General features: G+C 38.9%; 1 protein-coding gene across 1 annotated transcript in view; it reads left to right on the top strand.

The window, feature by feature from the left end:
- The window catches only part of LOC132078271 (cadherin-6), a 96698-nt gene extending 78101 nt beyond the window's left edge, over positions 1-18597 (top strand). The window contains exons 6-12 of the mRNA XM_059480330.1: positions 218-405; positions 1736-1989; positions 7734-7870; positions 12331-12452; positions 13252-13369; positions 13457-13708; positions 17612-18597. Of these exons, the coding sequence (XP_059336313.1) occupies positions 218-405; positions 1736-1989; positions 7734-7870; positions 12331-12452; positions 13252-13369; positions 13457-13708; positions 17612-18102 (1562 nt within the window). The 3' untranslated portion in view covers positions 18103-18597. The remainder of the gene's footprint in view (positions 1-217; positions 406-1735; positions 1990-7733; positions 7871-12330; positions 12453-13251; positions 13370-13456; positions 13709-17611) is intronic.
- Positions 18598-25868: the final 7271 nt, after the last annotated feature.

Raw genomic sequence — 25868 nt, 5'->3', positions numbered from 1 at the left:
GCTAAAGTTACATGTTTATAGCAAAGCAAATTGCCCATCCTCTGCATGAGCAAACAGGTAGTAAAACAAGTAACTTTTACCCCCATGAAAAGGGCCCAGGAAGACCCAGTGACTTCCTAACTCACCTGCACATGCCCAGCATGGACAGTGGGCTGAGAGATGGTGTCCAAAGCACCTGGAAACTGCCTAACCAGATATCCCTGTCTGTCTGCTGTAGGCACATACCAGTTCAGAGCTCCTGAGTCAACGCCGCTCGACTCCCCGGTCGGCAGGATAAAAGCTAATGATGCTGACGTGGATGAAAATGCAGAGATTGAGTACAGCATCACTGAGGGGGACGGATACGACATGTTTGGAATTACCACAGACAAGGACACACAGGAAGGAATTATAACCGTGAAAAAGGTACAAATCTTGACACACTTTATCCCAGCCTCTACATATGTAAAGTTTCTTTTATGCAAGCAATTGGTATCCTTCCTCTTACACCTTCTTTACTGAAGCAATACACAAACTTTGGAGGATGTGAGAGAGTAAATTACTTAAGGAGTGGGGTACAACTGAGAAAAAATTCTGCAACCTGAATATACTCACAGAAAAACTCAAGGAAGCTCCACCATCCAACTGTGATTTTCTCCCTATGATGCTTACAGGTTTTGCTCACTTAGTAGAAGATACTGTGTTAAGACCACAGAAATAATAAGTATCACATTGCCTATTCTTCCTTATAAGAGGATGTTGATTCAGCAGCTATAATATATTAAAGTACTTAGACAAATTTCTTTTGACTCACATTTTGTAAAATTTAATATATCTATCAGTGTGCTTTTGCTTTAGAAAAAAAAAATCAGTGCCTTGCGAGATCACAGTGGACATCATCTACTGGGTTGCATATTGGTTGTCAAAAAAGGTTTGAGAAATATTGTTTACAGTGGGTTATCAGGCAAATTTGATAAGGTTACAAATATCATCCTTCATCAATTCAAGTTCAGTCACCACTAGATAGACATTGTGTAGATTTTCCAAACATGCACTTGCTTGTTGATATCAGTACGACACCTGTCATTACTTGTTTTTTAGGAGATGCCTTCCAGGGCCTGATTATGATATCAGTCAAACTCTGTTTGTATTTCTGTCTGTTGCTGACAGAAGCTGTGAATTTTCTACAATGTAATGAAAAAACGGGGTGACTACTCTCTCCCCACATTTCTCCAAGTAGTACCAAATAGAGTCTCTAAACGCTGTTTCTTTGTAGTTTTAAGGTTGTGTGCTATAGTCATAGCCTGTCATAAAATCATGTTTGGCTTTGTGAGTGGTCCTGCATATCCAGACACTAGATGCCACAGTGTTTCATTTCTGTGATGGAATGCCAGTATGTAAACAAGCAACACCTAGAAAATCTTCCCTCCTTTAGTGTGTGGTGTCTATGGGCAGGAAATAGATAATAAATAATCAAAATGCCAAAAATGACAGAATAACCGGCATGAAGAGTTAAAGCTGGATAAGAAAACTGCTTGATGTTTAGGAGTTCAAGGCATAGAATTCCTTGAAAAAATGGTTTTCTTCCTCATGTATTATCTGGGAATATAGCCCTTTCTCTGGCATTTTAACTCCAGTTCAGACTCCTGTTATCTAGCACAGGCCTCTCCATGACTTGCCACCATTCACCCTGCTCATCTGGCTGAGAATCACAGCAATTTGTACAGACTTCCTAAACTTCTTTTTTCCTTCCCAGGCACTGGATTTCGAAAGCAAAAACTTGTATATTCTTAAAGTGGAAGCTACCAACACTCATGTGGACCCTCGATTCCTGTACCTGGGGCCATTCAAGGACTCAGCTACAGTCAGAATTCAAGTGGAGGATGTAGATGAACCCCCCATGTTCAGCAGACCAGCATACATAATGGAAGTGAAAGAAGATGTTCCATTAAACAGTGTAATAGGAACAGTAACTGCTCAGGATCCAGATGCTGCCAAGAATCCTGTCAAGTAAGCATACACTACTTCAACTTGCCTGTAAATTTTTGACAGCCTTGATTTTGCTTTTGTCATGTCAGCACACACAAAAAAAGCGTCACTTGTAACAATGTGAATTGTAGGGTATGCTTGAATATGGGGTATTGTACATGGTAAATGATCTCTCCTGCTTGAACATATTTAGATATGTGTGAATGTGTTTGCATGGCCTTTGCACCTTGAATTATATCCTAATCTCTTTACTAACTAATTTATGTGGTTATTTCTACCATGAAAAAATTTACTGCAGAGAGACCACTGAGAAAATCTTAGTGTTTTCCTTCCACCTTTAACATTTTCCAGTGCAATGCAGTGCATCCTCTTGGCCATATGACAGGAGGCTGATCCACCATCCTTTTCTTCTTCTGTCTTCTGTCCAGACAGCTTAACAGAGGCCACAGTCATCTTTTCTAAATTACAAATAGAAATGCCTCAAAATCAGCTCATGTGCACACCCAGGCTCTGATCTCACCTGTATCAGTGCAAGGCTTGTAAGAGGAGAGTCAGTCTCATGAGCTTCATAAATTAAACTTGCCATGAATCAATAAACTGTTCTTAGAGGAAGTGGAGGAAATGTTAAGGTTGGAGTAGCTATACCTAAGTCTTCTTTTTTTGTGAATTGTGTGTTGTTTCAGTGCATACTGGAGTACTTAAGTCATGCTGGATAGAGTATTAAAGAACTTTTAAATATTTGTGTTCTTTAATTAAAGTTCAATTCTACTGACAAGTTAGCAAGAGGAGGAATCAAAAAGTGCAGCAGTATTAAATCCAGGTCAATTTTCAGCAGGTTTCCGAGTTGGACACCTTGGAAATTCAATAGTAGCCTTTGATCAAAATAGAACAGTGGAGGTTTAATAAAAATCTAGTCCATCAATACTTTACAGTTGTGCAAACAATTATCTTTCATCAAGATTTTTTACAGTAATGAGTAAGTTTTAAGCTCTTAGCTCATCTTGTGAGAGCAGTAAATATTTTAATGTTAATTTCCTAGATGAACAAGCTAAATCTAAAATGTTTCTGGCAGAAACTATCTTCAGTTTGCATAGCATGACCTATACATGAATTTTTCTTCAAGACTACGCCTTCTAACTTTAATTAAAGTTTTCTTAAATTTCTATCATGACATGCAGCAATTCTCTGGCATTCTGGGCCAGCAGAGCATAGTCACTTAAAGAGCAGCATAATGTTTTGCTGACTTTGGTGAAGCCCCAGGACAGAATGAGCATCTTCTGTAGCACATTTTCATGGGCATGGGCATGCTAGCATGAAGATCAAAAATTGATTGGGGTGACACCCAGGCCCCTTGCAGTCTTCACAGGAACCTGCTTTTTTATATCGAATGGCACAAGAGAGAAAGGGGAGTGCTTCCCTCCTTCCCTGTGGTGATAACTACGACCATTTGCATTTCACACCAGCACCAACTCCTAATTATAAGTGATTTACAGTGGTTAGGGACTATGCTGTTCATTGTTGAGTACTGCCTACCGGCTCTTTGCTATTAATTGAATGTGTGTGCTAAAACTTACCTAACTTTCAAAGGGCACTTCTTTAATACCGTGTAAGTACTTTGCATATTTTAGTATCCGATAGTTATTGAGCAAAATTTAGCAGAAGTGTCAAAACTGATGCAGTGCAGCAGAAAGCTTGTCTTCTTTTTACCTTAATAGCATGCAACAGCCAAATGCAAGTATAAGAAAAATAAAAATCAGAAAGAGGTTACAGTAATAGAAATAAACATAGCAAGAAAAAACATGAAAATCAGTAAGAGAGAAAGGAAATCAGTGGAGAGCAGTAGCCTGAGAGATGTTAATTTGCAATAAATGTAATTTTATGGTGCTAATATCTTGGGTATCTGCTAGAATTTAGGGGCATGGGTTGAGTCTGCATCTTTTTGACAGGGTAATTTTTTTTTTCTATCATTCAATAGAGATGCGAAATCCGATTTTCACTCTGAGCTTCGGGGAAGATGCAATTAGACTGTATATATATGACTTGTCGCTTGTCAATTTTTCTTGACAGTTAAAAATAAAATCTTTAGACACTTGATATTACAATGAAAACCTTCCATTTTCTCCTCTACTCGAGTGAAGATTTCTCTTCTTAAACAAACTGAGCCCTAACTCCGTTAGATGAAAGCCCCTTTGATCTTCCATTAAAGGGAACCTTCACAATATCATTATGAAAATGCATTATGAAAAATTCACACACACATTCTTTCCTGACCCACAAATCTTCCTGACTTGTGGTTGCATTAGGCAGCAAGCTGCTGAGCATCAGAAGACAATGAAGCGATAGCAAAATATGAAGTGGATGTCTGCCCTGGTTGTAAGGCTGCAGAACTATTTGTGACCTGTGTATTGGCAGAGCTAAATTGCATCAAGCTAAGTCTTCTAAGTTTTGCTCTGATATGACATTGAGAAAATACAAAAATACACCAGTACATGTCTGCTATATTTGAATATGTGTCCAAGTATAGTAACAGTAAGATGCTCCTGAGTAGCACTCTACAGTCCAGTGTAAAAAAAAAGTTTTGCATTCTACGTGTGTTTGATCTACACATAAATAATATGAACCTCTGCATACTGATTAAAAAAAAAAAAAACAATGCTGAAACTGGCACTACTGTATTGTACATCAGATCTTTTTAAATTGCTAGCTGAGTTTTTTTGCTGTAGTAACTCCTCAGAGGCATAATGAAGTTCATCAGTCACTGGAACTGTCTTCCCGCTGTGATTTGATTTACTAAAGTACCCCAGATGAGAATGATCTGCAAACAAATGTAAGGCTAAATTTTGTTTGTGTATTTTACTGACAACATATTTGCATGTGTTAGATTCTTTCTTTTACCCTTCCCTTCTTCCTGTTGCGTACAAGGAGAGACTGGAGTCTTCACAGACACTTTTTAACTTCCTAGCTTGTCAATTCCTCAGAGCTTGAAAGAGATGAAGTCCTGAAGTCTGGCAAATACACACCCCTAATTTCATTAAATAAATGTAAAAATTAGTTTGATGTTGTCTACTTAATTCTTACTAGGTTGTGATCCAGAAGTCAGAATCAGCACCAATTCAAGATAATTAAAAATCCTTGATCAAAAGAGACTGGATTATGCAAACTGAGAAACAGAAGTGACAGTCTAGCTTATTAAAATCATCCTTCTAGAGCAGATTTAATGGTATAATTGGAATATACTTTAAATGCACTGACCTTGTATGTATTTTCTTTGGGATATGAAGAAATAAAATTAACATTCCATTAAGAAACTGTCTCTGCTGGGTTTTTTTTTTTGTGAGTTTGAGCTTCCACTTTACAAATGACTGAATATACATATGGCTTTATAAATACTTGTAGTTTAAAATCCTTAATATCTCGAAGAAGAAGAATCCCTCTTCAGAAGAAGAAGAATGTTACAACTCTGATAATCTTAGAAAAAGTCCAGAACCATTTTTTTTCTTCCAGATACTGTACCACAGACTGAATTTGGGAAATCTTTCAAAGATAGTGATTGCAATATACCAAGGCATTAAAATGTGCTGCTAAGACAGTAAGATATTTTAAGTGCATTCAAAATATGAAGCTGGAGTGAAAGTAAAATTGAAGCAAAAACCCCCAATGAACAGACAGCTCATGCCTAAAGCTAGTTGCTTATTTAAATGTCTTGCTGAATAAGAGTTTGAAACATAGTATTACAGTTAGCTGGAACAGCTAAACTGTGGAAAATCCTGATATTTCATTTCAAAGAAGAATACAGAATCTAGATTTAACTGCAAAATGGAAATACCAAAGTATTTCAGCTGAAAGGTGTGGAAATGAGCTACAGAATATCTGAAAATAATTGAATTCGCAAGATACCAACATAATATTATATAAAATCCGGAATGAATGAAAGTTAAAATGAAATGTTTACCATATCAAATACTTAGTCAAAATATAAAAGAGTCAGACCAGTTTGTATAAACTCATTCCCGTTACACATTTCAGCCAAGTCAACAATTTCACACGTGCTGTTTAGATTTAGACAAAGCAGCACTTTTCAAGCTGATGGTAGCGTCACACTGCTACATAAAGGAACTAAGTTAGTGACACCACAGCTGACTTCCTGCAGCCAGAATTGCAGTTAGCTGTCAGTGAAGTGACAGCAATGAATGAAAACTAAATCTGAACTCCTGAAGAATTAGCAAAGTGTGCCCATGCAAGTCCTGCCAAAATATGTTAGCTTTTTGTGCTAGTACCTTTGAATGTCATTTGAGTGATTCCCTAGGAATTATCATGGAAAAAGAAAAACAGGTTAGTGCAAATAAGTAATACTTGCCATTGTTTTGTTTAGAAAGGTAGGCTTCACTTAAATTCTTATTTCGGAATAAGATGTAATAACTCTAATTTACTGTAGGCATTATATCCCACATTTTATTTGCAAATAATAAAGTTACAAGATAATGAACAAGTTAGTTAATTTTAAAATTTTGGCAGAACCACATTTCAACTAGCTTCTTCTATTCCTTCCTTCTTTCATGCAAGGTGTTTCTCAGAATTTAAGAGACACTGCACAGGCACTAGGAAATCTGTGCAGAATGGAGGACATGTCTTGCATCTGCTTCTAGGGCAGAACAGAGGAGAGAAATTCTTCTTCAGCCTCTGCATTCCCCTGAATTCTGTGGTGGCAATGAACTCTGCCAGCCGTTCCCTGGCCCAGTTTTCATCTGACTGCTCACAGCTCAGCTGTTGTCCTTACCCTTGTGTGGACACAAGGGACAGCAGTAGCTGCCTCGTCTCCATCGATGTGGCGTGCAAGGAGACCCTGGGAGCGCACTGGGCTTCCAGAGGATCTGTCCTGCATTGTACATGAGCACTCAGTTGGGCTGGAAACAAGAGCAGAATAATGCAATTGCGTTCTTGCTTTGGCAACATCACAGGCATATTTCTGTCAAAACCCTCCATAATTTATGCAAGAATTTTCCCTTCAGGAGAGATGAAACCAAGTCACAGCATTTGGATCAAGGTAGTAGTGCTCTCTCCTGGGAATTGGAGAGTTCTACTTTTAAACTTGGATTTAGTTCAGCTGAAAAAGCAAAAGATCAGATCGAAAGTTTGAATCTGTATTTGGACTCTGAGCTCATCCAGAGCTTGTTAGCATTCCTTTTCACATATAGATACCATCAAGCAGGGCTGAGAATGTTAGTTTTAATGAGTTACAACAAACCTTTTTGTGATATGTGGAATAATGAATCTCTGTTCTCTGCTGACTTGGTTTGGGAGGGCAATCTTTTTAAATGCTGAGAAGTGAAAAGTACAAACGCACCCCATCTGTCACATTTGGTATCAGAAATTATTTGGAACAGTTGAGATATCAATCCATGAAAAGAGGGTTTTATAAAGGAAAAGCCAACTCAGCCTTAAAATAAACTTCACATCTTTCAGGGCACAGACTTCACATTTTTCAGTAAAAACAAAGCTTTGATGATTCTCAGAGGTATGTAAATTCCACAGCAATTCATTTATTCAGTGACAATACTCCACCTTCTAAATCAAACCTCCAATGTGTCATTATCCAGTAGTTCAGAACTAGCTCTTTGTGTGAATACATAAAGACTCTGAAGCCTGTGCTGAAAACAAAAGGAAACCCCATTTACTAGCTTTTGATGTCTAGTCTTAGAAAATGGTTTTAGAACATAGAAATTAAAAGGAAAGCATTCCTCTAACCCCAGTCTCTGTATTTGCAGGTACTCTGTAGATCGTCACACTGATATGGACAGAGTATTCAACATCAATTCAGGAAATGGTTCGATATTCACTTCCAAACCCCTTGACCGGGAAACACTGCTGTGGCACAACATTACAGTAATAGCAGCAGAGATCAGTAAGTTAAACCTAAATATGACTCCTGTCCCTGATGTAATGAATTTAGCCTTCTAGCTGAGTGTGTGGAAAGCGCAGCTGGGCACATGTCAGGTTTATGGATAGCCCACTCAATGCTAATGAAGAAGCAGTAACTCTGCAAGAGGTCGTCTGCAGTTTTGTGTTTATTAGGGACACAGTTCATGAAGAGGTAACGGAGCAGGGAGAAAAGGTGGCAGTTCTGTGTTCTCTGATCATTATATCCACTTTACATTTTGAACATGGTCGTTGAATTCTGAAACTGGTATGCAGCAAAACAGGTGATTTAAAGCTAAACTGCATTCCTTGGCTGAATTCAGTCTCATTCAGGCTGGATGTTTTCAGATAAGGCTAAAGTAGCTGGGCTAAGCTGGGTGCCCAGATCTAAGCCCTTTATGAATCTCCATTTTTTACTTTGTGCACATCTTTTGAAATTACAAGCTGCAGCTACAAATCAGTCTGTCACTTAGTTTAGGATTGTTCCAAAGTATCAATCTTGTGATAACACTAGACATGCTGATTTTAGAAGTCGAAATGCCAGGGGTCTAAGATAAGGACATATGTTTGAGATGGCCTTAATAGATAATCTGCTTTGTTTTAATTCATTATCTATAAGTACATCACATGCTCGAATATCAGAGAATGCAATTCTATTTGCTTTTGCAGAGTCACAGTGCCTATGTTTATGGTGGAATGGTAGATAAGTTTAATGCAAACATCAGTTCTGTGACTGTTACAATGCCTTTCTGCAACCCAAAAGCTAAAAAGCTTTTGATTTTTCTGAGACAATATAAGCTCTACTTTCTTTTTTGTATGTGTGTATGGCTTACCTGCTTAACGGTGAGATGAGTATAAAAAGCTTGAAATTACTTGATTCAACATTCTTTATTGTGTAAGTCTTTTTTAAAACTGAAAACCAATATAAAAGGATGTTATTGAGGCAAGCAAATGGGGTTATATGAAGAAGTAGTGGGTATGAGCTTATAGGAATGACAGGACATTAATAATTTTCTTCCTGTCCTGAAAGTTTGCACCTTCTAATGCTAGGTATGGGATTTCAGCACACCAAACACTGAATGTTAGTAATGTGGCTGTGTTTCTGTTAACTTCTTGAAGGTGGGTTCTAAGGTCAAAATTTGTACACTATAGGCAGCTCCTGGGTAGGGCAGAAGGGAAAAAGAAATGCCTAAAAAGGAAAGAATAGCAAGAACATTTAGCATTGACAATAGCAAGAACACTTGCATTGACCCAGCTGGGCTGAAATAACATGCAGTATAGAAAACTGTCCAAAAACCAGCTTAGCATCGATAGGAAGTACTCATTTGGTTTCTTGCTTCCGCCCCTAAGCACAGACCTTCTACTGCACCAAACCTTCCCAACTTAACCTCTTGTGTCTAAGACACAGGCTCCTGTCTTAATTACCATTCCTTTTTAGCCTGAATCCTTTCAGGTTGCAACAAACCTGCTTCCCAGGGTGTGCTTTACTAAGCCTAGACAAAATTTGGAATAACTAGGGTATATGTCTTCCATAGGCTTTTTTTTGTTGTTGTTGTTGTTGAAATGTACTTTTCTGATCCAGGAACACTTCACTAATTTTAGTCTCAAGAGACTAGACTGGAAAGTACCACTGCTTATTGTTCCTGGCAAACCCAAACATTTCTAGCAGGGCTACCTAAAGTCCTATTTCACTAAATTCCACAGAATCACATATTACTCTCAGTGACATTATCTCATCAAGCTCCAAGTATATTTCACTGAAGTAATCGAAAAAAATATCCAGTCAGCTTACAGGCAGGATATGCCTTCAAATGAGTGGGTGCTCCCTTTCATATAGGAAAAAAATAATTATAAAGTCATAAAGAGAAACACCTTTCAGTGATGACTGCTCTTGATTTGATTTTACAGTTAAAAAAAAAACCCACAGAAGTTGTTTTGCCTTTGTCTAGAACTGTCAGTAAGTGTAGATTGCTCCAGTTCTAAATGTTCTCCTTTTTCACCAGCATGAGCTGCAATTGCTCAGCAGCCCAGAGAATCAATCATGCTGTGACTGCTGCACATAAATAGTTGGTGAAATCCCAGGTCAGTACGTCTGCCACAGCCAGACAGCAAACTGGCATTAAAACAGGGGACACAGGGCTAGTGAGCCACAGCTGCAAAATTACAGCTGATTTACCAAAGACAATTCCCAGAGTGTTTTTAAATATTTGCTACTTAACACTTATGGGTAAGTCAAACATTGGCAGGACTATGAGGCTGTATTCTGAAAAAAAAAATCACCTCTGTAACAGTTTTATTGCTGGCACAGCAGAAAACATATCCCTATGCAAAGAAATAGATTTAAGCAGTTTGTAGAGTCTGTGGAGATAGAGCCCAGCAGTAATTAAGGCATAATGCTAACAAATGAACCTACATTAATTAATTTGCACAAATAATTTGAAAGATGATGACACAAAATATCAAAAAAAAAAAAGACTTGAAGATGTATATAGATTTTCCATTAAATTAGAGGAGTATGTTAATAGAGCCTAGAGTTAATATCAAGCTTCTGTTTATTACAATATGATTTTTAATTGTGAGAACCTTAAGCACCTAGAAGTAAAATGAAAATATGTATGTTTAGATTTAAAAAGCAGGAAAGAAAACAATTCTCCTTCTTTAGAGGAAAAGAAACATGTTTATCAATATATTTGAATGTATTTGTTTGCAAAGTGTGCCCTACAAAATAGTCTTGCCAATAGTCCTGTGACTTCAAATGAATGCCTTTGATTTTTGCCTGTTATAAAAATTCAACTCTTTTATTGATGTATTTTAGCAAAGAATTCAGCTCACTCCATATTATACATAAACTGTTATTTTATACATCGAATGAATTTAGCCCAATGGCTGATATTAGAAAGAGGTTTATGCCTAATGGAATCATATTAACTTCAATGGGACTGTGGAGCCTTAAAGCACAATATTTTGTCCAAATGACTGAGCTCTGTAATACAAATAAGCAATGCCAATTTTGGAGAAGGCATTTTCACATTTGTGAAAGGATGATAAACACATTAATAGGACTTTTATTAAAGTCAACAAGCTACTATAATGAATAAATAGAAGCTGCTATAATGAATAAATATAATAATAAAACCAGCAAGCTACTATAATGAATGCTTGTAGAAGAATATAGAGTCTTAGACCTGCTATATTTTATTGCACTATTTTTTCATTTGAATGATAGGTTAAAATGCATTGATAAACCATATTAATGTGGGTAGAAGATCAACATTGGAAATTCAGTATGAACCCTCATGTAGGAGAGGGGAAGATATTTATTTTAAAATAAATTATCTCAATCACACTCTTTGCCTCATATTTCTCTCTCTCACATTCCCATACCCACATAATCCTAGGTGGATGTTGTGTGATATGCAGCACAATGCAGATCAATGGCAGTGTCTCTTGGATTTCTTTCAATTAGGGATGACAAATTTCTTTGGGACCAGATCTTGTACATTTTAGGAGTCAGTGGTTGTTATGGTGTGACTTTTTGCCTTAGAATCCTGCCTATTTCACCATGCATGGCCCTAGGCAAGGTTACTGCCGCTGCTTTTCTTCCTTATTCTGTGTATCGTTTTGACTTAAGCTTGTCTCCTCCCAGCAGGAAAAGGAATGGTCTAAATAGTATGGTTTGCTTTATTTGGTGTTTTTATTTTTATCCAGAAAGATGAAAGTATTTTCACTAATATTCTGTGCTCAGGAATATCTTTGTCAATTTCAATCTCTTGGCACTATGCAGTCCTTATAGGTTAAAAACAGATTGTTTACATAGGGGGGTCTGCAGGTTCTGTATAGAGCTTATGTTTTTCAGCTGTTCCACTTCAGTATTTACTCTAGAACATCAGACAAAACAATTCACAACAGGTTAGAAAGCATCTGTGATCACAGCCGCAGTTATTATATTATTTCTATAAAATAATGATTATCATGGTAGCTTGAGGAACTGTGCCACAAGATTTGTAGGGCACAGAGTATCATATTTAACAAGTGGAGGAGAAAAAACCCGCTCAATCTCATCCTCATGACTTTTCCTGTTAGAGAGCTAAGGAAGGGAATATGTTCTAGATACTTCACTGCCACCAAACAGTATCAATCAGGCTAATAAATAGATTTAATTTAGTTCCAGTATTATATTTACATATATCACACATACATTCATAATCACACTTGGAACGATCAAAGGAATTTATAAATCCTGGACTCCTACTCCATCATAACTCTATACGCAGAATTAGAGTAATGATACTACATTCATCCCATAACACTCACCAGAAATCAAGAGAATGTAAGCGAAGTGCTCTGAGTGAGAAGAATTGAACCACCAAGTCTGTCCTTTTCTTCCACTGCACTGAGTTAGTAACTGGGCTAAATAAAATCTCCATTCTGGTTTTGCCATTTCAGACAACCCCAAACAAAGCAGCCGTGTCCCCGTGTTCATTAAGGTCTTGGATGTAAATGACAACGCTCCGGAGTTTGCCATGTTTTACGAGACCTTCGTCTGCGAAAACGCAAAGGCAGAACAGGTGTGTTGCCTGCTCCTACTCAGAAAATATTCCAATTTAAATGAGTTTTGCTGCTACTCTTGCATTACCTCATCAAGCGGTGTACTTTGCATTGCATCAAACTTAATTGAAAAATTAAACAGTGACTGCACATTATCTGATTTCACTCAGTATTTTTCCAGCTGACATGATGGTATGTTTTTGAATGTTATTTTCTGTACTGCACCTTGTTGCCCCTGATTTATTTTCATTCTTTCATCCTTTGCTTTATCCAGGCACCTCCACTGTCTCCTTCCAAAACAATTTCATGTCTGTAAATGTTACAGGTTCTGTCTGTGATACAACAGTATCCTGCTAGATAGCTCTCGCCTACCACTCCTATTGTGAAGTAGCTCAAAGTTGCAGATGATTTGGAAGATTCAGCCAAACTATTTCTGTGACATGAGATTTGGGTAGATAAACATAAATTTAGCTTCAACTGTCTCACCTTTCATCTCTATTTCTTGTCTCATGCAAAGGTTTCCTACCCATCTGCAGTGGCATTAACCCAAGCCTTCTGGTGAAATCAACATGATTTTCCTGCCAGCTTTCAAAGTCATTATGTCACTCCCTGATGGTATAGGATATAATAGTATGGTGACCCCAAACAGCATCAGCAGCATATGGATATCTTTTCTTGAGCTCACCATAGCAACATCATCTGCCTTGAAGCAGAATAAAAAAATTAATACAAAAGATTGCTTTTACAGTTTTTTTTAGAGTATGTAAATGAATATAAAGTTCACTGACTTAGGAGATAATTTTGTTCTTATTGTTTCAGCTGATACAAACATTAAGTGCTGTTGATAAAGATGACTCTTACAATGGACATCAGTTTTCATTCTCCTTAGCTCCTGAGGCAGCCAGCAGCTCAAACTTTACACTACAGGACAACAGAGGTGAATTTCTAGGAAGACTTTTCTTTATTATCTTATCCTTGCTTTCAGTCTTCAGACGAAGATTTAATGCATGCTTTGTGTTTCCAGACAACACAGCAGGGATTTTCACTCGGAAAACCAGATATAACCGGCATGAAACAAGTACCTACTTCCTGCCAGTGGTAATATCAGACAATGATTATCCCATCCAGAGCAGCACTGAAACGGTGACCATTCGAGTGTGTGCTTGTGACCATCGAGGGAAGATGCTGTCCTGTAATGCAGAAGCCTTGATTCATCCTACTGGTCTTAGCACTGGGGCTCTCATTGCCATTCTTCTCTGCATCATTATATTACTTGGTAAGAAACTCAGGGACATTTTGTTCCTTTCATGGTCATTATTCCAAGACTAGGAAAAAGGAAAAGTAAAGACATCATTGTATTATCCTGTACATATGTTACTGTATTTCTTCTTTTGAAGGCTGCTACAGATGGGGTGCATAGGGCACAACCAATCTAACCTTAGTTATCTGAAAGTTGGCAATATATTAGGGAGAGGAGATAGCTGGGCTCCACACTGTGTTCAATAGAGAGAGACACCTGTAGAGAGACATCCATCCCATCCCATCCCATCCCATCCCATCCCATCCCATCCCATCCCATCCCATCCCATCCTATCCCATCCCATCCCATCCTTTATTGGTATCTGAGGAGAACCAGACACATTACTCATAACCCTCTGCAGGTGTCCATCCCTTTCTGTTGCCCATAGAAAGAGGGCAGATAACTTAGTTTTGAAGAATTAACTTTCCATTTCTTAACTGAGGAGAAAAAAGTCTCAGTGGTTTTTTTTCTGTTGGAAAAGGATGCTGAGTGATATGGACTGAGGGACTCTCTCAAGGGCTGCAGGGTCCTCCATTTCAGCCGCCATTAGAAAGAGGTTGGACCCTGAGTGTTGAGGATGTGCAGAGGGCTCTGGCTATGACACTTACAGGTGGTCAACTTTAAATATAAATATAAAAATTAAAATCAAAATAAATATAGATATATAGATACATAGATGGATATAGATATATAGAGATATAGATATAGATATAGATATAGATATAGATATAGATATAGATATAGATATAGATATAGATAGATATAGATGATATAGATATAGATATAGATGATATAGATATAGATATAGATATAGAGATATATAAAGACAGTTTGCAACATCTCTCTGCCAGGTTCCACCCCTCTTGTACTGCAAACAGAAGTAGTTGGTCACTCAGCCATTATCTGTACCTGTTCGTCTGGGGACAACTGTACAATACAACATAGGCTGTTCTCTGGGAGATTTCATTAGGATCTTAGGAGAAAAGGAGGCAGTCAGACCAATTTTACAGCAGTAGGGTCATGCAGGGGACAGAATGTTTCCTTTATGATTCTACTTCTTTTTACCATATCCCTATCTTCCTTGGACATGCTTCTCACCACTGCAGAGTCATCCTGGTCTTTTAACAAAATTTCCTTCTCCAGTAATGAGTCTAAGATGAGGTTGTGGTTCTCAGACTCTAACAATGTAGTCATGGCTTGCTCAAATAAGCTCTATCCCATTTTCAGAAAAGATTCCCACAATAACAATCTGATCTTTAATTCACCATTAAATTCATTTTTCAAAACATGGTATCATTGCCCCTAAGGGCTGAGCTCACTTTGTATTAAGTTCCTTACCAGAAAAAGTAATGTAATGCTGTAGGTAGTCTTGCACTCGTTAGTACAACTGTGCTCATTAATATCAATCTGACATTAAACGATTTCCTGTTTTATGTCAATCGAAAATAATTGATTCTGTGTGCTAAGCAGCACTTTATGTCAATTACTGCTCATGCCACCATGCACCATAAGCAGATTTTCAATTAACTCACCTATATAATTTTCTATTTTCAGGTTGGTTGCAGGGTTTGAATGTGCAACCACTACTGAGTGAAAAACAATACTCTGGGCAGACCTGAACCACAACTCAAAGTTTAGCAGCAACAAAAAGGGCCTATAAATTGCTAGGTTTATATGCAATTTGAGTAAGTTTATCATCTTATCAGGAGGTTTTAGATACTGCTGAACACAGACATGCAAATAAAGGTGATGCACTTCAACATGTAGCTTATGATGGGGTCTTTTCCCTGCAAGTTCAGCACAAAGCAGTAAAATCCACATATAAGACATGTGATGTATTTATCAAAGTCTCATCCTTGCATGTTCTGTGTAACACTGCTTTTGTAATGTGGTACTTCAGCTACTCTTTGATGTAAAATCTATCATTCCTGTGCTTTCTCAGACCATTCTACCAGTCACTGTTCCAGAAGCCCATTCCAAACTGATGTTGTGTTTTTCACTTTCCCAAAATGTTCTCCAGATATCTCTCTTCTTTCATACACACCTCTCACCAGTCCTCCCACACAGTGCCATGGCTTTTTGCTCTTGAGGAAGACAATCATCTCTCACTGCATTTTTGCAGAGCAGCACGAAGAAGCATCACTCAAACTAGGACCCTTCTCTGACACCATAAGTAAATTCTCATCATTAGGCTGAGGTCCTAATGCAATCTAAACCACCTCTCCTAATCCTTCAACTTCGCCATCCATTTCCTTTCAACTCATACTTGCAGATGTTCTTCCTTATTCACAGTATTCCTGTGGTAAAACACAGCATTTTCCTACTTTATCCTGTATTTATGGTGACCTTCTACAGTCAATCTACAAGGTGCTTGGGCACACTTAGAGACAGCATTTTGCTATAAGCAGTCCTGCAGGGGAACTCATTATTAAAAAAACCAAGCAATCACATAAAACAAAGTAAAAAAATCCAGACCAAAAAAACCCCACCAAAAATCCAACCAAAACAAACAAACAAAAAGAAACAAAAAACAACCACTTTCCCTGACCAAAAGAAAAAACTCTCCAGAATTTGTCTGTCAAAGGAAACTAAGAATTATAAGGTTCAATGGAATAAAGTTTTGGGCTGCGGACACCCTTAGTCTTCGATGTTGGCCTTAAAAGGTTACAACTGAGGAAAGGACTGAAAAAAAAAATGTTTAACAGTTACTGTGCTTGACTCACACGCCATTTTAGAAGCAAAGCTGACATGAAGGATCATTGTGATCCACCTTATCATCTCACATCAATGAGTTTAGGCATTTTTGCTTTGCTTTGCTATGAAAAAACTGTAAAGACAGCAAGATGTGTCCTTCCTTGGAGTTTGCAAAGCAGAGCTGAAGTGCTTGGCACTGCAGACCTCAGACTACCAAAGCAACACTGACAGCAGAAATACCTCCCTGCTCCTTGCTACTGTTCATTTGTCAATATTCAGCCATTTACATCTTAATGTAGAATCCAGCTAAGAAATGGGAAACTAGCTTCTACAGGAAAGTGTTGGCCATATACCTTTCCACGCCCTGTGTCCACTTCTCTGTCACTACTGAAAATCATTATTGAATAAAAACATTAAAATTTGCATCAAGATCATGGAATTCTATCATGGAAAGAATTCCTTCCCTCCAAATAAATGAAAAATATGTGTACGCAAACTCACACTTTAAAGTGAAAGGCATAAAATATCTTCTAGAAATCTGCCTTTGTCAGATTGAAAAATACTTTTATCACATCCCATCAGTCCCTTATTTAATTTGTATACTTTTCAAGGTGATGTACACTGTAAAAACATTCCAGGGAAGTTAATAAAACTCAGACTTTGTGCTGGCTGAAAATCTGTTCCATATTCCAAGCTTTTTTCCCAGAGGAGCATGGATTTACTTATCTTGAAATTCTGCTTTGCTAACATCAGTAGATGCCATCCTTGTCCATAGCAGAAGTTGTATATTGTCCAAGGGGTTCATCATAAATAACATCTGATTCTACTTATTCTGGAGAAAGTGTTTCCTCTTTCCCAGCTGTCATGAAACTAGTTCTGTTCTCAAGGTGACAAAATTAGGATATGGCTCTGGGTAACAAAGTGCCTACCAGCAAAAAGACACTCTGCTTGGCTTCCTACAATCTTGAGATCTCCTTTCTTCTGTGCATCCATGCCATTTCATCTCCCAAGGAACTCAAGGCAGAGCAAGCACAGCTTGAAAATCTGATGTGCAAATTTTCAGTTTTTCAAAACATCTTCTCAAACTTCAAGCTCAAGCAGAGGCGCAGCATTTCTTCTGGGCTTTAATGGAGTTGGGGATTAACCTTTTTTCCCTTTCTCTTTCGCTGTTGTTTTTGTTTGCAGTTACTGTGGTGCTGTTTGCAGCACTGAGACGGCAGCGGAAAAAAGAGCCTTTGATAATTTCCAAAGAAGACATCAGAGACAACATTGTCAGTTATAATGATGAAGGTGGCGGAGAGGAAGACACCCAGGCGTTTGATATTGGCACGCTGAGGAATCCCGAAGCCATAGATGATAATAAATTACGCAGAGACATTGTGCCAGAAACGCTTTTTCTGCCGCGGCGGACTGCAGCAGCACGAGATAACACGGATGTCAGAGATTTCATTACCCAAAGGTTAAAGGAAAATGATACAGATCCAACAGCACCCCCGTATGACTCATTAGCAACCTACGCGTACGAAGGTAATGGTTCTGTGGCCGAGTCCCTCAGCTCCTTGGAGTCGGTGACTACAGACGGAGATCAGGACTACGATTACCTCAGTGACTGGGGACCTCGGTTTAAAAAGCTGGCAGATATGTATGGCTCAATGGACAGTGACAAAGACTCTTAATATGTTGTCTTTTTTTTTTTTTTTTTCTCTTCTTTTTCTGTTCCTCATTCCCAGAAACAGCGTTGGGATATGTGAAGTGGCTATTTCTTTCTGTTTCTCCACAGCTGTTTGAAAGGGTTCTCTATTCTACCCATTTGAATTGTCTAATGACTGCAGTCTGTGTGGGTTAGCCATCAGTAAACATTCTCTAGTATCCTTTTATGAGCTTCCAAGAGGCAAAATTCTTATTTTTTGAGTGCATCCAGTTTACCAAGCCAATCTTACAGGCACAGCAGTAGTGAAGGGAAAAAAAGGATCAGATGGGGAGCAATATTTTTACTTGTTCTGCTTATATTGTAAATTGGAGTATATTACTGTTTAAGCTCACTTGCTTTTTACTTGTATTCAGACTATTCAGCTCAGACGACTGCTCTGTCAATTGTGTATTGCACATCCCAATGTAATGAGGTACCCTAGTTTACCCTATGTATTATAGTCAAAAGTAGTGGTGATGGAATGAAGGTTTATTATACAAGTAGAGTAAGCTGAGAAAAGAACATCAAGCACGCATTTTACTCATGAGGAGGGTAGAGAGGCTTAATGGTCATTTAAACCTGAGTGTTTCTCTAGAACTCACCATTTCCCCATTGCACTGAATCATACTAACACACACATATATATATAGTTCATTGACTGCTCTGTATATACTCTTTGGACCTAGCATTGCTGGAGAGATGTGTGTGTGTGCACGTGTGTGTGGTCAGTAGCCCCAGTATATAATTCTTAGATGGTTTCCTCATTCTAAGCCAGGCTTGCTTTGTGATACAGGGAAGTCATCCAATCCAGCTCCAGATTAGGTCATGACTTGGAGGAAGGAACAGATCATAACTGGGCTTTTGCTTGCACTTCCTCAGTCAGCCTCCACCTGCACATCAGTTCAGTGATGGCCATTGTCCTGGGGACGTTTTCGTCAGGGTGTTCATACCCAGCTACTCCTGCCTGTTCTCATGTGCAGGTGGGGAGGAGTGACCTCAAGGTGACTGCAACCCTCTGGGGCAAAAGGAGCAACTGCAGAGGGGGAAAGTGCTTTTTTTTTGTCCTCACCTTCTCTGCCTGGACGTCTGGGGTGGATTCCTGACTGACTCTCTGCCCAGTTTTGCTATCTGTCAAATGGGGAAATAATGCCTACCTCATCAGGATGTTGCAAGAACTATGTGAGACATTTGGAAAATGCTTTAGAAATTGGAAACACTGGCATTCTGCCAGAGGAAGTAACTTTTCATGCTTTTGGGTAGTTGTTTCTTTTTATTTTTTTCCAGACTCAAGCCCTGAAGAAACAAATAATGGTCATTCCAGTGGCCTGAAAGGGAGGTTTATAATTATAACTCATTTTTTTTAAATAAACTACTCAGTAAGGGTTGATAAAGACTTCGATGGAAGGTAAAATTTTAACCACAGTTTTCTCTGTGTGTGTTTATCTGGTTTGCCAAGCTAAGTAATTTTTGTCCAGGTGTGGAGTGGGGGAAGTTGCCATAATCTTGGGCCAAAACAGTTTTCTTTATAGCTTGCATACCACTCAGTATTTCAGTTGGTTTTTCAAACATTTAGTGGCTGCTCTTCAAACCCAGACATCTAGGAGAGGCTCTCTGGAGAAAACCCTAAGGGTCTGCCATGGGCATATCCCATTCCAGGAGTTAAACGCTGCCCTGTGTCCCAAAGTAGGGAACCAGCCCATAGCACTGTGCCAAGGAAAGAAGGAATTACTATTTTTAAAATACCTCACCTGTAACTGTTCTAATTCATTTCATGAAACAATATTTAATACCAGAATTACAGGAATGGATCTATTTTCCTCCTCCCCCAAATTTTAAGTGAATAAATTTGAAAATTAAACAGTTACAATTTATCCCAGAAATAAAGAGAGATGAGAAAAAAGTTAATAAACAGAAAACTAAGGGCAAATAAAAATTAATCCCTGGAATTCATTATTCCTTGTGAGTTAAAGAGAGCAGTAAGAGCCCCAAGTATAAGACTTTTACAACCACAATACCAGAATTTTAGATTTTGTGGACCAGCTCAGAGTGAAGAGGATGAGTCAGAGGATGATGCTGTCCCTGGCTGGGCAGGAAAGGACTCATTGAGCACTGCACATCTGTAGGTGTAGGGCACAGCAGATCGTGGCTGGCAGATGCCCAGCACTATAGATTGGATGCTTTCAGAGCAGAGGGGCCCAGAGTTTCCAAGGGTCCAGAGCCCTAGACCTCCCTGGTGGAAGCCTCTCAGAGTGTTTAAGTGCAACAGAGTATGGTTCCCTACTCCATCACTTGGTGGGATGCTGAGCTGCTGCGCCCATCATGATGGCAATGGCATGGCTAGAGCCTTATTATGTCCTCTTCAGGGCCCCTAAGTGATTTAAGATGCTACAAGCCTAGCTCTTCATGACTTTCTTGAAATTGGAACTTCTAGGAAGCAATCTGTCCGAAAGCTGGCTCTGGCAGACAGGAGAGACCTTATGGATTTCAGACACGTGGAGCAGCAGATGCTCAGCACCACCTGCCCCAGGTCCCTCACCTTGGGCTGCTCCCCTCGCACAGTGTCAGTGGGGCCAGCACATCCCTCCAGGGATCTCTCTCCCTAGTGGCTTCCTAACACATCCCTCTCTCTCCCTTCACTCTGGGGTTGCCTCCAGCAAATATCCCCAAGCACAGAATCCAGCTGGATGCCCAAAGTTACCCAGTGAACTGTCCCTTCCCTTCCTTAAGCCTCAAGGAAACAGATTGGTGTGTGGAGGGGATGGCAGAGCTGGCTGTGATGTGTTCAGCCCTGCCAGCCACCTCCAGCTCTCTGGGAAGAGGGAGTTGGTGGCACTTGGCTGAAGTGCCCTGAAGGGGCTGGGCCCCTCTGCAAGTTAGCAGCCTGCATTAGTCACTTCTTGGGTGGGATAATGAGACAGCAGGACCAGCGAACTCCTTGTAACTATTTTCCTATGTTTGTACAGTGATTTAGTCGTTGTTAGTAGCAGTCCAAGCGCAAGTTTTAGATTGGTTTGGGTTTTTTTTTTTTTCCTTTTAATTCAAAGCTGGTTTTATCTTGTCCATTGAGTGACAGTAAATAATAGAGAGTGGCTACTCGTGCCTGTTATGTAAATATATTATATATATAAAAATTATGTTATGTCACCACAAATATGGTGCCTGAATAGCAAATGCATTCTTCTAAGAAAATTTGAGGCAAACTTGCATCCAAATTATTTATGCATCTAGGTTTTAAGGTCTATTTTTTTTCCTGCAAATTAAACAGATTTAGCATCTCTCACACAGCAAGGAGAGTTCAGTTCTTTCTTTTCTTCTTGCTTGGCAGTACCACAAAGTGCAATTTATAAAATCAGTACTGCATTCTAAATATTGAAAGTGCCATATTGCAGTGAATACAAACCTTTGCAGTAGTATTTCTTTGCACTTTGTTGCATGGTGGCGTGCTAGATGATAGAAATGACTATTTATCAATGCTTTCACACAGTGCTACAATTGTCATTTGTAGATAACCAGTTGTTGGACTACAGGCTTTGAAGTGGCTTTCAAGGCTGTTTTAAGCCTGCTCTTCTTACAACCACACCTACTTCAGAAGAAGAAATATTATTAGGCAGCTTAGCTAAGCCAGGTAGAGAGATAAAAATGCAGTTGGCTTTTAATTTGGGAAAGCATCTGACCTAACAACAGGAAACATATTAAAAGATGCCAAGGAATTCAGTGGAGTCAACATGAAACAGGGACCTGGTAGGCTATGCCAGCCGTGCTACTCCAGAACAATAACATCTCTACACTTGAAATAGAATAAGGTTTCTCCAGCAACTATTTCATCTCAGCTCCCAAGAGAGTCATTTTACCCCAGAAAACTGGTGGTGAGTTGTTTTTGTTTTGTGTTCGCTGGGGTGGTTTTTACCCCAGGAGAACTACTTCAGGTTAAACCCAATTCTATCCCACAGCAGCACCAGTGTAGGGAGACACAGCAGCCTGTGCCTCCAGTGCAGCTGTTTCAGGACATCTCTCTGTGCTTGGAAAGGAGCTGAGGCAAAGACTTGCAGAGAGCTCTGCACAAGACACTACCAGCAGTACCACAGGTCTGAGATGTGTTCCCAAACCTGACAGAGATGGAATTGTGTCTAACCATGAGAAAACCAAATTGTCTGTATTTTTCAATTATATCTGTTTAAAATCTGCTGGAAAAGATAGGTTGTAGAAGAATATGTCACCTGTACCAACAGAAATGTTTTCTAAATTTTTCCTAAGAAAGATATTTGTCTGGTCTTGCTTCAGGTGTTTCTTTACTGTTAAATGTGAATGGAAGAGGCAACCTTCAAATAATCCGCTTTAGGAAGCAGTAGTCTACATTACAAGTTACAGCTTTTCCATTTCTCTGTTATGAAAACAACAACAAAAAAATTCTACAAAACCAAGAGAATGAATATCTGCAGTACCATAAAACCCAGAACAGTCATAGAGAAGTATAGCAGAGAGAAATGGCTTTAAAAATGTATGTCTACACAGGTACAGTTTGAAAACCAGAATTATGCATTTTGAGCAGGACCAGCAGTGGACTTCCAACACTTTCAGGTTTCCTGACACACCAGAGAGAGATCTGCATGGATAGGGAGAAAGACATCTCTTTTACACCAAACAATGTGAATCCAGGCTGTTTCCATCCAGGCTGTAGATCTCTTGGAAAGAAAGGCACATGTTAAATTTCTGCAGCAGAACTATCTTCATGGTCTTCTGCAGGGTGGTTCCTGACAGTGATTTTGAGCAGGTAACTCTCTGCAAGCACCACTGTGTTAGTTCTACCTGCCACCATCTGTTAGAAAGATGTCTCCACGTTTCCTTTGGCTATGAGAAGCATTGAAGTGTTTCAGAAGACCACTGTCCCAAATGGATGCTGCCATCCCTGCCCATTTGCATTTCAATTAACTCTGCAGTCTGAGCTGCCTCATCAAATGAGAGCTGACAAAGTAACAATTATGCTGCTTCCAGTGAGTATGAAGTGTCATAAGCTGTGAAAGGCAGGATTTTTCCAACCCATCTACACCTCTGAAACAGCAGCCTCATCCAATAAATGTCAAATCCACAATATTTTTTGCTTTCAGTTCAGTCTTTAGAAAGAGCTCTTTTCTCAGAGATTGTTTCTGTACTTAAAGAGGAACAAAAGCATATTTAATGTCCACAGACTCATGTGTTGCTCCAGAAGGAGAGAAAAATACAGAACTGCAACACAATGCTTTAATACCAGTCTCAGCCCTCAGCAGTTTTATTTAAGCCAGCTGAAACAATCTTGGTCCTGCCCATCATTTTGCAATATTACACTTTTGAGCCCAGACTTGTGTTTGTCATACACTAAAACAGTTTCCTGAAGAGTTCATAAAATTCAGCGGTAGGTATCCAAGAGTTGTGGCTGGGGTTGTAAGAAGTACAAGTGTCAGAGAACTGAACATTTCAGGAAGAAGAGCAGGAGGTGGATTGCATGGGGGGTGAGGGGAGGCAGTCAGTCATATGCATGGCAGGCCCATGGCACTCAAAAGCCACAAAGAAATCGTCTTGTGTGTAAAGTTACTGGATCTCAAAGGAGTTTTTACAGAACCTGCCCTTATCCTTTTTTCTTCATGTATCTTTGGCTTTCTTCAAAAATAAATTTTAAAAGAAAAAAAAAAAGAAAAAATTAAAAGGAGCTGCTATGTTTAAATTTCTCCTACCACAAAGTCGATTTGACAAATAAGGCATTAGTCCAGCATATAGAGAAATCCTTTCCATTCCCATGGGCTTTTGACTTTTCCTATGAGACTGCACTATTTATGTAAATATACTTGGAGACACTTTCTATAAGCTTTTAGTTTTCTATGATCTATTACTTTAGTGTTTGTTAAAGATGAAAACTTATAGAACTATTAAGCATTCAGGTGAACACAACAAAGAAAAAACATTGCAAACACAAAATCGTTCTGGATTTTGACACATAAAAAACTTCAGAATCACTGTACTGTTTTAATTCTGTGATTACTTTCATTGCTTTGAAAAAATTAAACTTTAAAGAAAGGCCTTATAATAAATGCTATGTGCATCTTAACTGTGTTACTGAGCGAAATCAATCTGGCAAACTCCTATTGCGATTTGTGGGTTTTTTTAAACCCTTTAAAATAAATGCTTTTTGGTATTGATTTCTTTTAATTAAAAATACTTCCAAGCATAAATTGAAAATGATGCCTGCACCTGGGAAGCTTTGCTTGCCGGCACACTCCAGCCACACAGTCTCTCATGATGTCATCCCCTGGTTCTGCCAAGGGAGCCTCAGCATTGGATGGATCTGTCATTGCTCAGCAGAGGGCAATGAGACATTTGTGGGTGACAATCTTGTCACCCAAGAGGTTTGCACCTAGAACTTCCCTGTGTTGCAGAGGGACCCATGCTGGAATGATTATCTCTTCTGCAGCGTGGATGGGTAATTTGTTTTTGTCAGATGGAAAGTGTGCACTCTCTCCCTTATATTTCCTGTTCACTGTACTGGCTTCTTTTTTTGGGGTTGGGGAGGGCAGGGGGAGATGAAATTTAAGGATTTGATGAGAAACCAATTTGAACAACAATTTCTCACAGACAGAGTGAATTTGCCTTTTTGCAAATTGATTTTTGTAACAAGTTATTTATATGATATTACTTAATAAATTGTTTTTTCTAACTTGTTTTTTTTTTTTTTTCTAATTCTCTCAATCTATGTTATGTATTTACAACACTATCATAAAGATGAACCTTTGAAAAGATTCTCCAATCACTTTAAGACAAAGGGCGAAATTGACTCAGTCTTTGAAATTCCATTCTTAGTGTCTGGTGTGCACCATTCTATAAAAGCAGTAGGATCACTATTCTGTGATCATTGAGGCCTCCCAAGAGTGGTGTAATTCCAGAAGGAATCATCCACAAGGAGGATATTAGCCTGTGATCACAATCCTAATTTTGACTAGTTAAGGTTCCCCAGGAGAGCAGCAGAAGCTTTGTCAAGGTAAAGCGTGTAAAATGCCTTTATTTAAGCATATAAAGATCACATAATTTATAATAGCACTGCTCAGTTATTTGTCTTTCATCATGTGAGATTAAAAAAATTTAGTCTCATTGCAGTTATGGAGAGTCCAAATGTCATTTGCAGTATCTTTTTACACAAGAAGAACAACCTCCAGAGAAAATTCTTCATTTTAATACTCCCTTAATAAAAGAGCTGTCTATATCTCCAGAAATTCCATCATATTTAAAGGACAAGGACAAAGAAAGAGTGGGAAAGGTCACAGAAAAGTAATATTTCATTAAAAGCATTAGAGTGAACCACAAAATCAAACAGTTTAGCACTGAAACCCATATAGGGTTTATGGAAGGACTAAGTTCTGTAACTGATGAGAAATTACCCAGATATCCAACTGCAATCTTTGGTGATGCTCCAGAAGAAAGCCTCTGTATGAATGGCCAAAAAACCCTCAGCTTTTAAAAACAATAGGAGATCACAAGGATATAAACACAAAAGTCTACACAGTTTTTATTACCTCATAGTCTGAACACCAAAGCAGGGAAGCCAAGCATGGCACTGTACGGGAGGATGCATCTACTGCCCACCCACTCCCTTCAACAGGGGCACACGCACACACACATCTGCAGGTGCAAGCACAGAGAGGCTGCAGTGACTCCACCTGTGTTACTTTGTGCATCAGAGCAGCCCTGCAGGATTCACAAAACCTCAGATTGAGCTTTTCATCTTCT

The sequence above is a fragment of the Ammospiza nelsoni genome, chromosome 1, assembly GCF_027579445.1.
Source record: "Ammospiza nelsoni isolate bAmmNel1 chromosome 1, bAmmNel1.pri, whole genome shotgun sequence".
Taxonomy (NCBI): domain Eukaryota; kingdom Metazoa; phylum Chordata; class Aves; order Passeriformes; family Passerellidae; genus Ammospiza; species Ammospiza nelsoni.
This window is presented reverse-complemented; position numbering and strand designations above follow the sequence as displayed.